This window comes from Heterodontus francisci, chromosome 1 (assembly GCF_036365525.1).
Source record: "Heterodontus francisci isolate sHetFra1 chromosome 1, sHetFra1.hap1, whole genome shotgun sequence".
NCBI lineage: Eukaryota > Metazoa > Chordata > Chondrichthyes > Heterodontiformes > Heterodontidae > Heterodontus > Heterodontus francisci.
Window position 1 is genome coordinate 280,051,636 of NC_090371.1, and position 17,902 is coordinate 280,069,537.

Sequence of the window (17,902 nt, forward strand, 5' to 3'; positions counted from 1 at the left end):
CCATGTGCTTGGTCTTCACGTAGTGACTTGTTTTTTGTGTTTGTGTGTGTGTTTGCTTCCACAGTGTTTGAGACAAATGGGGAAAGTGATGACTGAATGCTGGGCCCACAACCCAGCTTCCCGTCTAACGGCTCTTCGAGTGAAGAAGACCGTGGCCAAAATGTCCGAATCACAAGATATAAAGCTTTGATGCAACATCAGAACTCTGCTCTGTCCTAGAGACCCTCACATAGCACCTAACCCATAACAGCTGGGAGAGTGACTGGCTTTCCACCCTTTCCAAACTACCTTTTTTTTTTAAGTCATCTCAATCGCACCGCCATTGGCATGGCGGTGGACTGGTTAATGAGGGAGAAATGCACTGTTGCAACCACCAGAAATGGCAAAAGGAGCAACCACCGGGTATTTTCTTGCTTGTATAGAGTAAAAAGCAGCAGGTATTCAGAGTTTAATGCAAAGGAGGTTGCACGCTTGCTTTCTGTGAAAGCTGCTCACTTGGTTGTTTTTTTTTTACGAAGTATTATGCATTGGGAGAATCAAAAGCCAACTCTAACCTGACTCGAATTGTGCATAAGCTGACTGGGTTGCTCACACTGTTAACACTGGGTGTATCTAAACAAAGCTGCTTTAGTGTTTAACTGAGCTGAGCTTTTGAAAAAAAATGGGGATGAGAGACCGTTGCCTGACTTATGCTGAGAGTTGGTGCCATAACACAAGTTCATTACTAAGAGATGTGCTCTGCAGCTGTCTGTTCCATAGCCAAATCATGTGTGTATTTTTTTCTTTGAACACATGTTGGGTATTTTTTTTGACTATAGGGCAGTGGGAGACTCTCTTGACAAGAATTCTCCACATGTTGATAAGGAAAATGTGGCACTCACAGGAACCCACAGCGATGTGTGCATTGGGTTGTAATGTGTTCACCTGAATTAGGCAGCTATTTGAAACCATCTTCGGATGGTGCGGCTGGACGCGTTATTTTGTATGTTGGTTGGAATAGAAAGCTGATTGACACCTGTCTGTGCATCAGTACGACCAGACTTTTACCTTCATTCTGGAGAACTGTAGTAAGTAAAGATGTCACTGCACAACTACTTGACCTGGTTAGGTTATTCTACATGTACTGGATTGTCTTATTGCTCCATCGTGCTTTATATCTTTCCTTTGTGCTCTTTCAGCAATCCTATTGCTCTTATGAAAATATTTTCAGCTGGCAGAAGGCTTAAAAAGGGATTGTTGAGTTATAAAAGGGATAATTTCCTAATCCAGCACTCCCAGTGAGGAGCAGGACTCTCGGACTCAATGATGGTAAGCCATGGATCGGCAGAACTATCTCCTGTGTTCACGGGGGCTTACCTCGGGCAATTGGGCAGGCAAGGAACTTGTCTCCAGTAATCAGGGGGCTCATCTGGAAAATCACAAGCTCGCAAGAGGCTGATTGTGGGGAATTGACAATTTCTGGGGAGTCACTCCCGGCAGGAGGTGTCATCTCATGGAATTGCTGCTGAAATGCCTGATAACAGAAGCCCCCAAACAATGTAGGGAGGGAGACACATTGAGGTGTAAATAGCAAATGTGCCTGCCCGAGTCCCCTGTCACTGAGGTCCCCCTGTTTAACATGCCAGTGGTGGGTGCCCATGCCAGTAGGGGCACAACTAGGGTACCTGCGGTAATAGAGAGATGGACTCTCTGGCGGAGTTTGCTAATTCCAAGGATGAGAAGAATTCTACCATGTCCCCAATGTCCTCCCCTCTTTTGTTAGGGTGTTGTATTTAAAAATGCAAAAAAAGATTATCGGCCATTTCTTTGAGGGATCCTAACCTGTACCTCCTATTTGAGACCCTCGCATTTCACTTGGCAGGTGGGTATACCATATCTCATGAGGTCCCATCTGAGGGCCAGAGACGCAGGAACTCCTGGCGTAGGCTCCTCCCCCACTGGTGGCCCGGTTGTAAGGACGGAACCCAGTGTAACTGGACCCCAGTCCAATTTCCAGCATTTCCATCATATTTCTGGTTATAACTGTCAGCACTCATCTCTGTACATAGAAAAGAGCCTTTCACAAGGGAAATTAGGAAACACCTGTGCACGCAAAGGGTAGTAAAAATTTGGAACTCTCTTCAACAAGCTGGGACATCTGTTAATTTTTAAATCTGTGATGAATGGATTTTTGTTAGCCAAAGGTATTGAGGGACATGGGGCAAAGACAGAATCATGGAATTAGGTCACAGATCAGCTATGATCTCATTGAATAGCAGAACAGGCCCAATGGCTGCCTCTTGTTTTCATGTTCCTATTAGCCTTTGATTACTTTTTGCACCTGGTTCATTAGCTTTTAGTGATTTGTGTCCCTGGCCAATCCACATGCCTTCACTCCTCCGCAGTTTCTAGTCCCTCACCATTATTTAAGGGCTTGCCCTGCGGCATGAAATTACTATAGCATGTGACATTTCTTGCCGCGGGCTGTCTCATGGGCGGAACAGGTGGGCTGCCAATCAAGTGCACGACACTCCACAGTCGAATTGCTCATAAACACTTTAGTCGTACCAAATCCAGAAGCAGAACCACAAAGTCATCAAGTTAGTCGTAAACCCAGCCGAAACAACAGTCCGTAAAGAAGCACTCCTTCAGGTAGCTGTTGTATCACTGATCCCAGATGTGACAAAGGAAGATAAAGGTTAGAGATAGTTATCCTTGAAGATCTCCCACCGATGTTTTTAGCTGTTTACATTAACTTGCAATAATGCCACTCTGACGGGTACATAATCTGAAGACCATCTGAGCAGGCTGACTCAGTTAATTTTACTCTGTGTCTAGTCAGAATTGCAGTCATTTATTTATTATTTTCAATCACAATCTTTATTTTTAAGCGACACTTTGACATCTCTTATGAGGAGAAAATTGTTATTTTGGTCTTTCAATGTGAATACTCTCACACCTGGCAGTATTTGAATTTGGTATTTGCCATTGCACGCAGTCATTGGCTGCACAGCCTTGGTCAGCCTTGGCTTAGTGGGTAACACTCTTCCCCGCCATATGGAGGGAATGCTGCCATACTGGAGGTGCTGTTTCTCAAATGAGACATTAAAGCGAGTCTGCCTGCTCAAGTGGACTTTAAAGATCCAAAAGCACTTTCCTGGGTAACATTTATCCCTCAACCAACAGCGCTTAAACAAATTTATCTCATTGCTGTTTGTGGGAACTTGGTGTGTGCAAATCGTCTGTCACATTTTTTTTAAAAAACATTTCATGGGATGTGTGCACCGCTGGCAAGCCCAGCATTTATTGCCCATCCCTAATTGCCTTTGAGAAGGTGGTGGTGAGCTGCTTTCTTGAACTGCTGAAGTATATATGGTGTAGGTACACCCACAGTGCTGTTAGGGTGGGAGTTCCAGGATTTTGATCCAGCGACAGTGAAGGAACGGTGATATAGTTCCAAGTCAGGATGGTGTGTGGCTTGGAGGGGAACTTGCAGATGGTGGTGTTCCCTTGCATCTACTGCCACACTTACAACAGTGACTACACTTCATAAGAACTTCATTGGCTGTAAAGCATTTTGGAACTACTTGAGGCCATGAAAGGCACTATAGAAATGCAAGTCCGTCTTTCTAGATCTGACTCCAAACCTAATAAACCAATAAGTCTATCTATAAAATAACTGGGCTATTTTTTTCCATTAAGATTATATCATATAATACATTATGCTGGAGAGATGTCAAAGTAGCGTTCTCATCTCAGGGTTCCAGATGATGGTTCTAAATTTCTCAAGCTTAGTTGTCCCAGTTTCTGATATTTGAACCCTTAGTTAGATTACTGACCTGGGTTGCTCCAAGCCATCTATCAACATATTAAAAACACTTACTTTTCTACACTGCTGCAAACAAGCCCAACATAATTTGGGCTGAAGATCTGTTTTCTGCTGACCATGTTTACGAAATAATGGTAAATGTATAAATGTAAGTTGTAAATATTAAAAGCTATGTGTTATCTAATAACAGAACAGTAACACGTCACACAATCACATCATTCTGGTAATCTCAATTTGAGAACTGCACCGAAGTTAACACGAGTGTTTCTTCCGAAGGGTTAATTAACAGAAAATATTGCACATTAAAATGATCCCTTTGTTTTTTTATCCTACAATAAATATTGGGTTATATAAAATTCCCCTCACCTGTGGATTTTCATGAAAGCAGAGGAAAATGCCATTCATTCCTTCAAACTAGAAGAATTGGGTGATCCAAGGAATATGCGGACAACTGCTCCACACCCATCCTGTTGACAATCAAGGAATTGTTCCCAAATGAAACACTTAGCTTTTATGAACTAGTGTTGTGTACGGACTATAGCTCCCATTTGTCCATTGTCAATAGACTGCAGTTAGTAGATATGGGGATTTGGCGGGAAAGTTGAGTTGAGGCAGCAGATCAGCATGATCTTATTGAATGGCAGAGCAAGCTTGAAGGGCCGAATGGCCTACTCCTGCTTCTATTGTGTGCAACGGAAAATATCGTTAAGTGTTCAGTTTTATTTCCATCGCGAGTTAATTTGAACACAAACTGGGAAAGATTCCTCATGTCATTCCTTTTTATTCATTGAAGTGTCATTTACCCTCACTGGCCCCTCACATGTTGAGGGGACACTTTGGGAGTTTTCCATTTGTTTATCTCCTGATTTGCCAACTAGTTTTCTATTTATCAAGTTGAATGATGTCAACATTGTGGAATGGAATTAGTTTCCACTTTGGACCTCCAGTCACAGAGTGCTTGTAACGAGTACTTTCTGGTCAGGACTGTTGAAGGTTAGCGGCAGAGTGAAGGTCCCTCTATTCTGTCTCAACAATGTCTCAACATCAGGAGATGCCTCGGGCTGATATTTTCCCCATCCTCACACTACTCATCCTTCTAAAAACCGATAGACCCATTTTGTGACAATCATTATGACTCAAGCTCCGCTGGACAGAGCTTAATCTGCCTAAACATATTTCAGGTAAGATCCTTAGAGGCAGTAGAGAGAGGTGTGTCTTCACTCGGCCTGTCTGGGGCTGAACTGAAACCCATGTCACTGAAGTGTGTTATTTATCTGTACCCCCACCCCCCCCATCCATATTATCTCCACCACCCCTGATGTAATACTACTGATAAACACCCATTATTCAGTTATATAAATTTTCAATGCACATGGTAATGGTAAAGGCTGCAAGAATGGGGCAAAAATGGAGGTGTTTCAGCAGGTGGGCCTTCATTTACACCACTGTGTTACGACCAGGTGAGCAAGGTATCTAGGGGTCTGTCTCAGCCTTCACCTGGTCTTATTGTAACAGGATTTTAATTTTAAAACACACTATTTTAAGCTCCCCCTTGGTGAATCCTTGTTCAACGCTTTCCAATTATAAGGCAAATAAACCAGCACACCAGGTTTTCTTAGGTTTAAAGAAGAAAAGTGAAATTTTATTAAACTTAAACTCTAATTCGGTTAATGCCTACGAATATACACCGCACCCCACGCTAGCATGCATACGCGATACATGCAAATAGAAAAGAGAAGAAAAAATAGAGAGATTTGAGGCAATATCAGAAGAGTTTCTTGTTACTGTGCTTCAAGCTCGCTGTAGTCCTTTTGTAGGTAGTTCTTGCGTGTAGGTAATTCTTACTTTTCATTGGGGCCCAGTATTCTTCTTAAACCTTGTTCACTGTAGGAGACTTTTCTCTCTTGGGGTTCCTGTGTCTTCAATGAATTCCAAAGCTGGTGAGAAAGAGATGAGAGCAGACAGGAGAGAGGTCTTTTCCAGTCCAGGAACAAACAGCTTTCTGAGCTCCAATTCTCTCTGGCAAGTTCAAATTTATAAAATTCCCAACAGCCAGTCAGTCATGTGACTAAACTGGTCTGACCATGTCTGTTTGTGTATTCGACCATCTTAGCAGTTAACTGGGAACGTTAGGCTCTCCACCTTCGACATCTGGTAATCAAAAGTCCATTGTAGATTAATTTGGAGCAGGGAGTGGCCCCTTTGTCCTTTCCAAGTACTGTTTGTTACTATGCAAATGTCTTTCCAGTCAAGGGTCCAGTGTTTTTTTTTAAACCAAGTTCTTTTTTTACTCTAGTAACAGTTTAAAAATCAATGTTCTAGTGGCAAAATTAATGTCTCATTCTTGGCAGGTGTGGGCCTGCATGACATCTCCCCTCCCAGGAGAATGAAATGCAATTTGAAAAGAAACAGCATATTTCATTAAAAGGTTTGAGAGAAATGTAAGATACAGAAAGCAAAACCATGCATTTCTCTCATTCATTTCCATTCATTCATCAATCTTAAAGCCTATTAGAATTGTCTTTTCTGGGTGCCAGTGCTGCTTTAATTTCCCCTTTTTTGGCATCCCAGTAGCCATGTGGTACTGTGGGGAAGCTTTTCTTCAGTTTGCCCATTGCCATGACTGCCTTGGGTTTTGTACCTGTTGAGGTCATGTTTTTTTCCAGTATGGGCGGGTCTATCCTGAACTCTCTTGCAGTGCTTTGGCTTCAGGGGATGGGTGATTCCCTTTTCCTCTGACTGTGGGGGACGATTCTTTGTTAATTTCCCCTTTGTTCTCTGAGACACTCCTACCCGCCGGGATTTGTGCAGACTTGACTGCATTCTCTTGTGGCACTTCGACTAGGTGAGGCACCACCCTCACGGTTTCTGTGCCCCCTAGCGGTCTCTCTTTGTCTCTGCAGGTTCCGGTAAATGCTGTTAGCAACTCTGGTGGGTTTCTTCTAGAGTCTGCATTTACATAGGAGGATGTGCGGTCTAACCTTTCATATTTTTCGGGGTTGGCTGACCGGACAGTAGGGGTTTTCATCCAGGATTCCTCCTGGACTTCCTTTAACCTGCCCTCTTGATCACTTTTTCCCCTTCTCTTTCTCAACTTTTGCCAGCCGTGTGCCTGCCTGTCCCCTTTTGTTCTTGGCATGGGTCCCTTACAGTTCACCAGCCCTCTGCTGGAGGGTCCTCCGAACACCAGTACAGGACTTAGGGTGCAGGTTTCACTGTAGGTTGGAGTTTTCTCTCAACCTGGCACATGTGGCAATTCCTGCAGTACTCCACCACATCTTTGTGGAGTTTTGGCCAGTCAAGCTGCTGTCTTATGTGTGCTTTGGTCTTTGTATACCAGCATGTACAGCCTCGTGGGCCCTTCTTAATATTTCTACCCGGTACCTCTGCGGCACCACTAACTGATGAACTACTGTCCACTCCTTGCCCTCAGGTCTGTGAGGAGAACTCCATTTCCTCATCAGTACCTCATTCTTTAAATAGTAGCAGTCAGGGACTCTCCCTGCTTCACTTTCAGACTGGGCAGCCTGTGCTAACTCTCACAATACTGGGTCGGCTCGCTGAGCCTCAGCTAGGGAAAATTCATTTAATTAATTCCCTGGGTCTCCTAACTTTCCAAAGAAAGCCTCGGACAGGCAGACCTCATGGTCGTTTGCCTGCAGTGCCAATGCAGTCTCCTCTGGGGGACACAGCCCTGTCTCTCTGACCTCCTGCAGTCTTTCTTTCACCACAGGGGGGGCTACCACCTTCACCCTGCCAGATCATTACCTAGGAGCAGGTCAACCCCGTCCATAGGCTAACTAAGGACAATCCTTAGGGTCACCAGTCCCGAAACTAGGTCGCACTCCAGGTGCACCCGGTGTACAGGTACAGAATACACTGCCCTCCAATACCATTCACCATCATTTTGGTGTTCACTGCACTCTCTGGGGGAAAGGTCTGGCCTTTTCCCAGTAAAAGGGATCTAGTGGCCCCTGTGTCCCTGAGAATCACTATGGGCTTGCTTGCCCCACTCAAAGGTTATGGGGTTACTTTCCCTTCAGACACAAAACCCTGATAACCTTCAGGAACTGTGTACACACTGTAGTAAGCTTCCTGTGTCTCACTCTTACTGAAGTTAAAGCCACAGCTTGTTCTGCTGGGCTTTCCATCAGGGTCCCGTCTTCACTGAGCGGGTGTGCCCTGATTAACCCTGCCGGTTTTCCCTTTAGTTTCCAGCAGTCAGCTTTTAAATGCCCTGTTTTATTACCATGGAAGCACACAGGTCTCTGGGTCTGACACTTGGCTCACAGCACCTGCCTTTTTGGCTGGAGGAGGGCCCCCTGTGTCTCCTGCTTTCCTTTTCTCTCGCAGGACTGCCTGGGTGGAGATCACCTTCCCACCCTTTATCCTTTTTGGTTTGTGGGGGTGATTAGGAAAGGCTATCCCTGAGAAAGCAACTTATAAATTAAAGCAAACTCAGCAGCCAGAATGGCCACTTGCTGGGCTCCCTGAACCCGCAGCTCCTCTACATAGGTCTTTATTGAGAGTGGGAGAGGGTTTTTAAATTCCTCTAACAGAATTACTTCTCTGAGAGTCTCATAGCTGAACTGTATTTTAAAAGCCCTCAGTCACTGGTCAAAATCCAGCTGCTTACCTCTTTCAAACTCCAGATAAGTTTGATTAGCTTGCTTTTTGAGGGTTCTAAGCTTTTGGCGGTAGGCTTCGGGTACTAATTCATATGCCCCGAGGATAGCATTTTTGGTCAGTTCATAATTTGATGAACTCTCATCTGGCAACAAGGAATAAACCTCATGGGCTTTTCCAGTTAGTTTGCTTTGTATTAAAAGAGACCAGGTCTCAGCTGGCCATTTTAGCTGCCTTGTCAGTTTCTCAAAAGACACTAAAAGTCCCCCCACATCGTCATCATTGAATTTTGGAATTAGTTGGGTGAGTTTTAGCAATTTTGTACTCAGCGCTGAATTATGCTCCTCCATATTGGCCATGCTTTCATTGGGGTTACTCTGTTGCCCCCTAGTTAACTCAAGCCACGTCAGCTCTCTTCGCATTCTTTCTGGAAGCTTCTTTATCTCTCTCTCTCTCCTGCCTCTCTCTTTCTTTCTCCTGTCTTTCTCTCTCCTGCCTTTCATTTCCTTCACGTTCCTTCTGGAAGGCTCTCTCTTTCTCTCTCTCCTCTAATTCAAGTTTCCTTTGTTCCAGTTGTATCTTTGCTAGCAGTACCCTGTCTGTTTCTGCTTCTTCAGATTCAAGGGAAAAATGGTTGGCCACTAGTCTTAGGAGTTCAGACTTCCTATCCTTGTCACGTACAGTGATGTCACAATGCTCAGCCATTTTTCTAAACTCCTCCATAGACAGTACTTTTAACTTATCCCAAGTTACTTCACCCTGGGATTGGAGAGCTGCTAGCTTCAGTTGCAGACATGTTAGAATTCAATCACACACAACTACAAGAAAACCTGTGTTAATCTTGCTCTTTTTGGATCGGGAACAATTTGGCTTCCCACTTCCAACTTCTCTCGTTTGTCTGTGGGTAAGAATCTGGACACCAGCACCCAAATTTCTGTTATGACCAGGTGAGCAAGGTATCTAGGGCTGTTTCTCAGCCTTCACCTGGTCTTATTGTAACAGGATTTTAATTTTTAAACACACTGTATTTTAAGCTCCCCCTTGGTGAATCCTTGTTCACCGCTTTCCAATTATAAGGCAAAGAAACCAGCACACCAGGTTTTCTTAGGTTTAAAGAAGAAAAGTGAAATTTTTATTAAACTTAAACTTTAATTCGATTAATGCCTACGAATACATGCTGCTCCCCACGCTAGCATGCAAAAGTAATACACACATGCAAATAGAGACAGAAAAGAGCAGAGGAAGAAATAAGGTAGAGAGATTTGAGGCAATATCAGAAGAGTTTCTTGTTACTGTGCTTCGAGCTCGCTGTAGTCCTTTTGTAGGTAGTTCTTGCGTGTAGGTAATTCTTACTTTTCGTTGGGGCCCGGTATTCTTCTTAAACCTTGTTCGCTGTAGGAGACTTTTCTCTCTTGGCGTTCCTGTGTCTTCAATGGATTCCAAAGCTGGTGAGAAAGAGATGAGAGCAGACAGGAGAGAGGTCTTTTCCAGTCCAGGAGCAAACAGCTTTCTGAGCTCCAATTCTCTCTGGCAAATTCAAATTTATAAAACTCCAACAGCCCATTAGTCATGTGACTAAACTGGTCTGACCACGTCTGTTTGTGTATTCGGCCATCATAGCAGTTAACCTAGAATGTTAGCCTCTCCACCTTCAACGTCTGGTAATCAAAAGTCCATTGTGGATTAAATTGGAGCAGGGAGTGGCCCCTTTGTCCTATCCAAGTATTGTCTGTTATTATGCAAACGAGTTTCCAGTCAAGGGTCTGGTGTTTTTTTTAAACCAAGTTCTTTCTTTAGTAACAGTTTAAAAATCAATGTTCTAGTGGCAAAATTAATCTCTCATTCTTGGCAGGTGGGGGCCTGCATGACAACTGAAATAGACCCCAGCATAATGTCAGTTCTGATTTGCGATACAGGCTGAAGACAATCTTCATTGTTACTTAAGGGAGTCGGGGGTTTTTTTGAAAAGCTTCTATATACTATCAGTGCTGAAACAATTAAATAAATGCTTTGCAACATGCAACTGTATCCTGTAGCCCATCAGTTTGCAAAGCTTCTGAGCCCATTGCTGTTGTTGTTGTTGCACAGTTTATTTGCAATCCATTACAGTTGGAGTTGGCTGTTTGATTGTTAAGGGATGTATTTGTCACTCTGATAGGAAGAGGGAAGAAAGTAACTAAACAATGGAAGGAAGTGTTAAATTCTTGTGAAGTTGTATGTTATTACAGGGACTGTGAACAAGAGCTTGTGCTGGACAATCAAATACCCTCTTGCTAAGGGGAGTTGGTGCAACAGGAAAATGCACAAAATGTGTTTTATTTTTGTGTTTTTTTTCAAATGTTTAAATCCCTTAAAGACTCTATCAGGATTGTCTATCTGAGCGGAATATACTCCTACAGTTCCTGAAATACTAAATCTGTTTTATTTTTCTCTCTCCTGAATCCCCCTCCTTGCATCTGAATCTATTTCATTTAAAACTGCAACCCCTCCTGTTTAACTCTCTGCTCCTTACACAGGTCCATGCACTTCTGGGTTGAAGGGAATCATTGCATGCTTTGTGCTGTCTGTCTTAAAGTCACCACAACTATTTTTGTTTTGGTTGGCTGACAGTGGACAATTTCAGTCGTGTACACTTTGTGTACTCACACTCTGCCTTCTCCTCATCCTCCTCTTCCCTGGGCCCCAATATATAACCCCAGGTGAAAGCCATGGCGGGACCTGGGTATAGAAGACATGCCAATCCTGCTCGGTGGGCCTAAAACACAGCCATCGTTTAAAATTGATGGCACAAGGTTCCCCCAACCCCTCCCAAAAAGAGTGTCAGTGGCTCCAATCTGTATGTCAGGAAAGTTGGAACAGGGGCAATGTTGGGACACCAGACCTTTGCAGAGAGCGTGGTATTTCTGGTATGCTACAGATGAAACTCTCTCGATTGTATAACTGGAAACAAAGCGTTTTTTTTACATCTGTACATATGAGATTTTTTTTTAAAAAGCTACAGCTCAGTGGGAAACAGTGCCTTATTTAAACTGTACATAGTTGTAAATCAGAAGGATTAGAATACAGAATATTAGTTGTATATGCTATAAATATGTACTGTGTTTACCATTTCCCTAATAAACAAATTCAGACAGCGACATTTTGAACTGGTGGCTGTGTGTGTGGCTATTTTTTTCTGTTTCACTCATTGTGTAATACTACAGACAATGCCCAATACCCAATAGGACATGCTTCAAACTCAGTTGCTGGGGAGCAAAGCTTTAGGTGCACTTGTGATTCAGGCCAATCTCAATTGTTAGTTGCCCCAATTCCACTTCCTTAAGGCCCCATCTGCACTGCAGCATATGTTATCCCCAACCCCCTACCCACCGAACCCCAGCAGGCTAAGTGGATAAGTGTTTTAGACTTTATCCTGGGCATTTGGTGAGGATAATATGACAGTAAAAAACTGCAGATGCTGGATATCTGAAGTAAAAACAGAAAGTGCTGGAAATACTCCAGGCAAGGCAGCATCTGTGCAGAGAGAAACAGAGTTAACGGGCAGAATTTTCACTACCAAGGGGAGGTGGGTTCGGTGGAGGCAGGGGTTAAAGACTAATAGAGTGGCATCGGTTCGGGAACCCGACATGATCCCGCCCACTTGGGGTTTAACCTGGGTGCATTTGGAGGCGAGCGGGAAACCCCCTTGGAACTGTTGGGTAAGTAATTAATATATTTTAATGTATTATTTAATGGTGGAGCAGGCTCAAGGGGCCAAATAGCCTACTCCTGCTCCTATTTCTTATTTATATGTTAAGTGTCAGCTGTACATACGAACATACGAATTAGGAGTAGGCCACTCAGCCCCTGGAGCCTGCTCTGCCATTCAATAAGCTGATGCCTGAACTGATTACTCCACACTTCCACCTACCCCCGATAACTTCCACCCCCTTTGCTTATCAAGAATCTATCTACCTCTGCCTTAAAAATATTGAAAGACTCTGCTCCCACTGTCTTTTGAGGAAGAGAAATCCAAAGACTCACAACCCTCTGAGAAGAAAAATTTCTCCTCATCTCTGTCTTAAATGGGCGACCCCTTATTTTTAAACAGTGACCCTTAGTTCTAGATTCCCCCCAAGGGGAAACATCCTTTCCACATCCACCCTGTCAAGACCCCTCAGGATCTTATACGTTTCAATCAAGTCGCCTCTTCCTCTTGTAAATTGCAGTGGATAAAAGCCTAGCCTATCCAATCTTTCCTCGTAAGACAGGTCACCCATTCCAGCTATCAGTCTAGTAAACCTTCTCTGCACTGCCTCCAACACATTTACATCCTTCCTTAAATAAGGAGACCAGTAATGCACACAGTACTCCAGATGTGGTCTCACCAATGCCCTGTATAGGTGAAGCATAACCTCCCTACTTTTGTATTCAATTCCCCTCATGATAAATGATAACATTCTATTAGCTTTCCTAATTGTGTACTGTACCTGCATACTAACCTTTTGTGATTCATTCACTGGGACACCCAGATCCTCCTGCATCTCAGAGCTCTGCAATCTCTCACCATTTAGACAATATGCTTCTTTTTTATTCTTGCTGCCAAAGTGGACAATTTCCCTATTTCCCATATTATACTCCATTTGCCAGGTCTTTGCCCACTCACTTAACCTATCTATATCCCTTTGTAGCCTCCTTATGTCCTCTTCACAAGTTACTTTCCTACCTACATTTGTGTCATCAGCAAATTTTGCAATCATACCTTTGGTCCATTCATCTAAGTCATTTATTTAAATTGTAAAATGTTGAGGCCCCAACACAGATCCCTGTGGCACATCACTTGTTACATCTTGCCAACCAGAAAATGACCCATTCATGCCTACTCTTTGTTTCCTGTTAGCTAGCCAATCTTCTATCCATGGCAATATGTTACCCCCTACACCATAAGCTTTTATTTTCTGCAATAACCTTTGATGTGGCACCTTATCAACTGCCTTATGGAAATCTAAGTACAATATATCCACCTGTTCCCCTTTATCCACAGCACATGTAACTGCCTCAAAGAACTCCAATAAATTGGTTAAACATGACTTCCCTTTCACAAAACCATGTTGACTCTGCTGTATCTCAGTTGGTAGCACTCTTGCATCTGAGTTATAAGGTTCTGGGTTCAAATCCCACTCCAGGACATGTATACAAAAATTAAGGTTGACACTGCAGTACTGAAGGAGTGCTGCACTGTTGGAGGTGCTGTCTTTCAGATGAAGTGTTAGACTGAGGCCCCATTTGCTTGTTTGGGTGGATGTAAAAGATCCCACAGAGTGACCTTCTGGGAGGTGCCCTCCTAATTAACTGCTTACACGTCTGCTGTCCAATTAAGGACAGAGGGCAGGTTCCTGAGGCTGCAGACCCAATCAGAATTAGATAAGTCGGCAGCCCCGCTGGGAGAGATGGGCACTGCTCAGGCAGAAAAAAGAGTGAGGATGTCGCAAAACAGCTAAGTGCATAAAATTTCAAGAATGAAGAGGGACGAAGCCAGCAGTTCCATGGGATGGAGGGAAAATCCCTCCAGAGCATTTGTTTGGACTGTGGGTGCGGCCTTTCCTACTCATGGGTCCGTCATTAGGTCATACAGCCTCTGGCTCCAATGGCTACTCACCCTACCGCCAGGAGGCTGTCTCCACAAAGCAGCCAGGCTCTGCACTCAGCTGGAGATTGCTCTGTCACTGGGAATATCCCAGTGAAATCCTCCTCGTCCCCTTCATGAGCCCTTAATCGCTGATTATTGTCTTACCTGCTGCCATTGTTTACCTGCCTCCTGCAAGATCACCCAGAGGTGGGAATGCGTCAGCCCGCCGTCCCGATGCCTTAATCTCCAAGTTTGCTCCCAGTCCCACCTTCAAACCTGTTTCTGCGGGACCGGGAAGATTCTATCCATTAACTCTGTTTCTCACTCCACAGCTGCTGCCTCACCTGCATTTTCTGTTTTAATTAGGGTTAGGATGATGTACAGCCAATGGACCCAGGTTATATTGCCAGCTCTGCCGTACTTCCTAATTCTGCCAAGGGAACTCAGTATATTCGCAAGATTCTGTTTATCATCCGCCAGATTGTTCATGTGCGGGGAAAAAATTAAGACTTTGTTGAGAATCAAAATTTAACCCAAGACTTAATCTGAACTTTTTTGTACGTTTCTACAAGTAAAGGATATTAAAGTTGTCATGCAGGCCCCCACCTGCCAAGAATGAGGCACATTAATTTTGCCACATGGGCATTAAACTTCAAATTGTTACTGGGAAGAAAAGAGGGCCTATTACAAGGAATTGCCAGGTCCCTAGCTGGAAAGACATTTTTGCATACTAGCAGACAGTGTTCGAACAAATGAACCGGTCCCTGCTCCCAATACACAGAGCAGACGTGGTCAGACCAGTTTAGTCACATGACTAACTGGCTGTTGCAGAGTTTTGAACTGAGAGTTTTAAATTGGAGAAATAGTGTGTTTGAAGACAGAAAGCTGCTGGCTCCTGAGAACATCTCCCACCTGCTCCCATCTCTTTCTCACCAGCTTTGGAATCCATTGAAGACACAGGAATCCCAAGAGAGAAAAGTCTCCTATGGTGAACAAGTTTTAAGAAGAATACTGGGCCCCAACGAAAAGCAAGAACTACCTACAAAAGGACTCTATAGTGAGGTCAAAGCATAGTAACAAGAAACTCTTCAGATACGGCCTCAAACCTCTTCACTTTATTTTTCTTCTGCTTTTTTCTGTCCCTATCTGTATGTGTGCATCCCATATGCATTCTAGCGTGGATGCATCGTGTATCTGTAGGAATTAACTGAATTAGAGTTTAAGTTTTAATAAATTTCATTTTTCTTCTTTAAATCTAAGAAAGCCTGTCTGCGCTCATTTCTTTGCCTTATAATTGGAAAGCTGTAAACAAAGATTCATCACGGGGGAGTACAAAACACAGTGTGTTTTAAATTAACTCTGTTACAATAAGACCAGGTGAAGGCTCAAAGAGACCCCGACACACCTTCCTCACCTGGTCATAACAAAGTCGACAACAGGAACACTGTTCATTTCGGGCAACCCGTGTCAGCGTCAAACACTCCCAAATATATGGAAGTAAGTTCTGATATACAATATCATTAATGTATGGATGCTACACTTTTCCATTTTGCATACTGTGTCATGGCTCAGTTGTAGTGTTCTTGTTTCCTGAGTCAGAATGTTGTGGGTTCAAGCCCCAGTCTAGAGACTTGAGCACAAAAACTAGGTTGACACTCTCAGTGCAGTACTGAGGGAGTGCTGCACTGGCGGAGGTGCTGTCTTTCAGATGCAATATCAATCTGAGACCAAATCTGCCCTCTCAAATGAGCACAAAAAGATCCCATGATCTATTTCAAAGAAGAGTAAGAGACCTCTCCTTGGTGTCCTGGCCAAGGTTTACCACTCAACGAACATCGTTAAAAGACCGATTATCAGGCTGTTCCCACAGTGCTGGTTGTGGGAGCTTGCTATGTGTAAATTGGCTGCTGCATTTCCTACAACAACACTTAAAAAGTACTTCATTGACTGTGAAGTGCTTTGAGATGTTATAATAGGCACTAAAGAAATGCAAGTCTTTTATGAGTGAGACCATTCTGAGTTTGTACACACCACGAACTGGATTGAAGTTTCTAGTTTTGTATTTTCTTTTGAAATATCTGATTACCCTCTCAAGCTGATCTCATGCTACTTTACAATGCGGGAAAGGCCTTCAGTTAAGCACCTTCGCTGAGCTTTTTGATTGTATGACATAGAGAGCCATAGCTTCCAGTCTACCCAAGAGAGCGTGGCATCAAACTTAACAAAACAAACCAAGCCACAGTTCAGAGAAGCAACATGTGGCAAGTAGACAACAAGACTAAGCATTGTGATAAACAAGCAATTACCTACTTTATAAATCTTGCATCCACAGCATTGTGTAGTGGGCTTGACAATTGTCTTTATGTTCTGGGGTCTTGCAGTCAAAGCCTGCCCAGACAGATGGAGTGCAAATTTGCTCTGTGAAATGAGAGACTGTTTTGGTCTGGTTTCTATCCAATGTAAATAGACAGGAGAAAGCTGCCAATAATTCATTAACGATTGGTACATAAGTGTCGATGGGAGAATTTGGAGCTCCTCGTGCCTGGTTCTTGGGGCATTGGCAGAACTGTGTCAGGGTCTCTTGCACCTGATCTCCCCACTGCAGGGTGTGAGCACATAATCAAGCTGACACTCCAATGCAGCACTGAGGGAGTGCTGCACTGTCAGAGGAGCTGTCTTTTGGATGACTTGTTAAACTGAGGCGTTGTTTGCCCTCTCAGATGGCGAGGGAAAAAAAGTCATTATTTGAAGAAGATTGAGGAAGTTCTTCTGCTCTCTTGGCAGAGATTTATCCCTCAACCAACACCTACAAACAGATAATCTGGTTATTTATCTCATTCTTCCTGTGTACAAATTGGCTGACACTTTTCCCAACAAAACAGCTCTTCAAAAGTAATTCATTGGCTGGAAGGTGCTTCAAGATATTGAGGATCTTGAAAGTGCTATAATTGGTGCAAATTTTCACATTCTTTCAAAAAGATTTTAGTCTCTTTGCTGTATGCTATTTTTAAACCTTGCTCAGTAAAGCCTGATTCCTCTCAGGATACAGTAACTTCTGCATCACATGTTCAAAAGAAATAGTGGACACAGAGGTGCTATATTTCAAGTTGCTTATAAATATAATTTATTACTTGTTTAAAAATTTCCTTTGTTATAATTTGTACATGTTGAGTTTATAGAAACAAATGCAAACACACGCATAGTGGGAAGGTACACCCTGAAATCAGCATACTGCTTCATCTCTGGGTAATAATGGTTAAGTCAATGGCTAGTTAGTACTGTTGTCTCACGTGCATCTTAATTTTACATTGTGGACATAGCTTTCGGGAGACAATTGGCTACTAGCAGGAAATGACAAGCAGATTACCACCCACTTACACACTGCAGACAAATCTTAATCACGCCTTTGTGATGATTTTCCTGTATTTAAAGTGTTACCAGTGTGTCATAATTAACCAAGGACAGATTTTTTTTAAAGAATGATTTTAAAATACAATACAGTGAGTTTTAACTCTTTGTGTTCTCGTTCATCACATTGTAGATTGAAAATGATCTCTTGCTGATTTTTACTATCAAGAATCTCCTCTAAAAGCATCATTCCAACCAGGACTGAGCGGAAACTCGCGTGTGTGGTGTGGGGGGGGGGGGGGGGGGGGTGGGGGGGGAGGGTGGAGTTTAAGCACACCGTAAATACTGTACAAAAGTCAGAAGAATTGACATTGTTGCAGGAAATTGTATAAAGAAAATTATCAAAGGTTTAAATGAAGCAATTCTTAATTCAGAGAACTGGCCAGAGTGAACGTATTGTTACGAGTTTTCATTCGAGTTTAGTGGGGCACATTTTTCCTTGATACTGCGAT

General features: G+C 43.3%; 1 protein-coding gene across 13 annotated transcripts in view; it reads left to right on the forward strand.

Moving 5' to 3' along the window:
- The window catches only part of bmpr1ba (bone morphogenetic protein receptor, type IBa), a 471,306-nt gene extending 459,742 nt beyond the window's left edge, over positions 1-11,564 (forward strand). For all 13 annotated transcript variants that reach the window (XM_068046063.1, XM_068046061.1, XM_068046079.1 and 10 more), the window contains one exon: positions 65-11,564. In XM_068046063.1, coding sequence (XP_067902164.1) covers positions 65-190 — 126 coding nt within the window. In that variant the 3' untranslated portion in view covers positions 191-11,564. The remainder of the gene's footprint in view (positions 1-64) is intronic.
- The last annotated feature ends 6,338 nt before the right edge of the window (positions 11,565-17,902 follow it).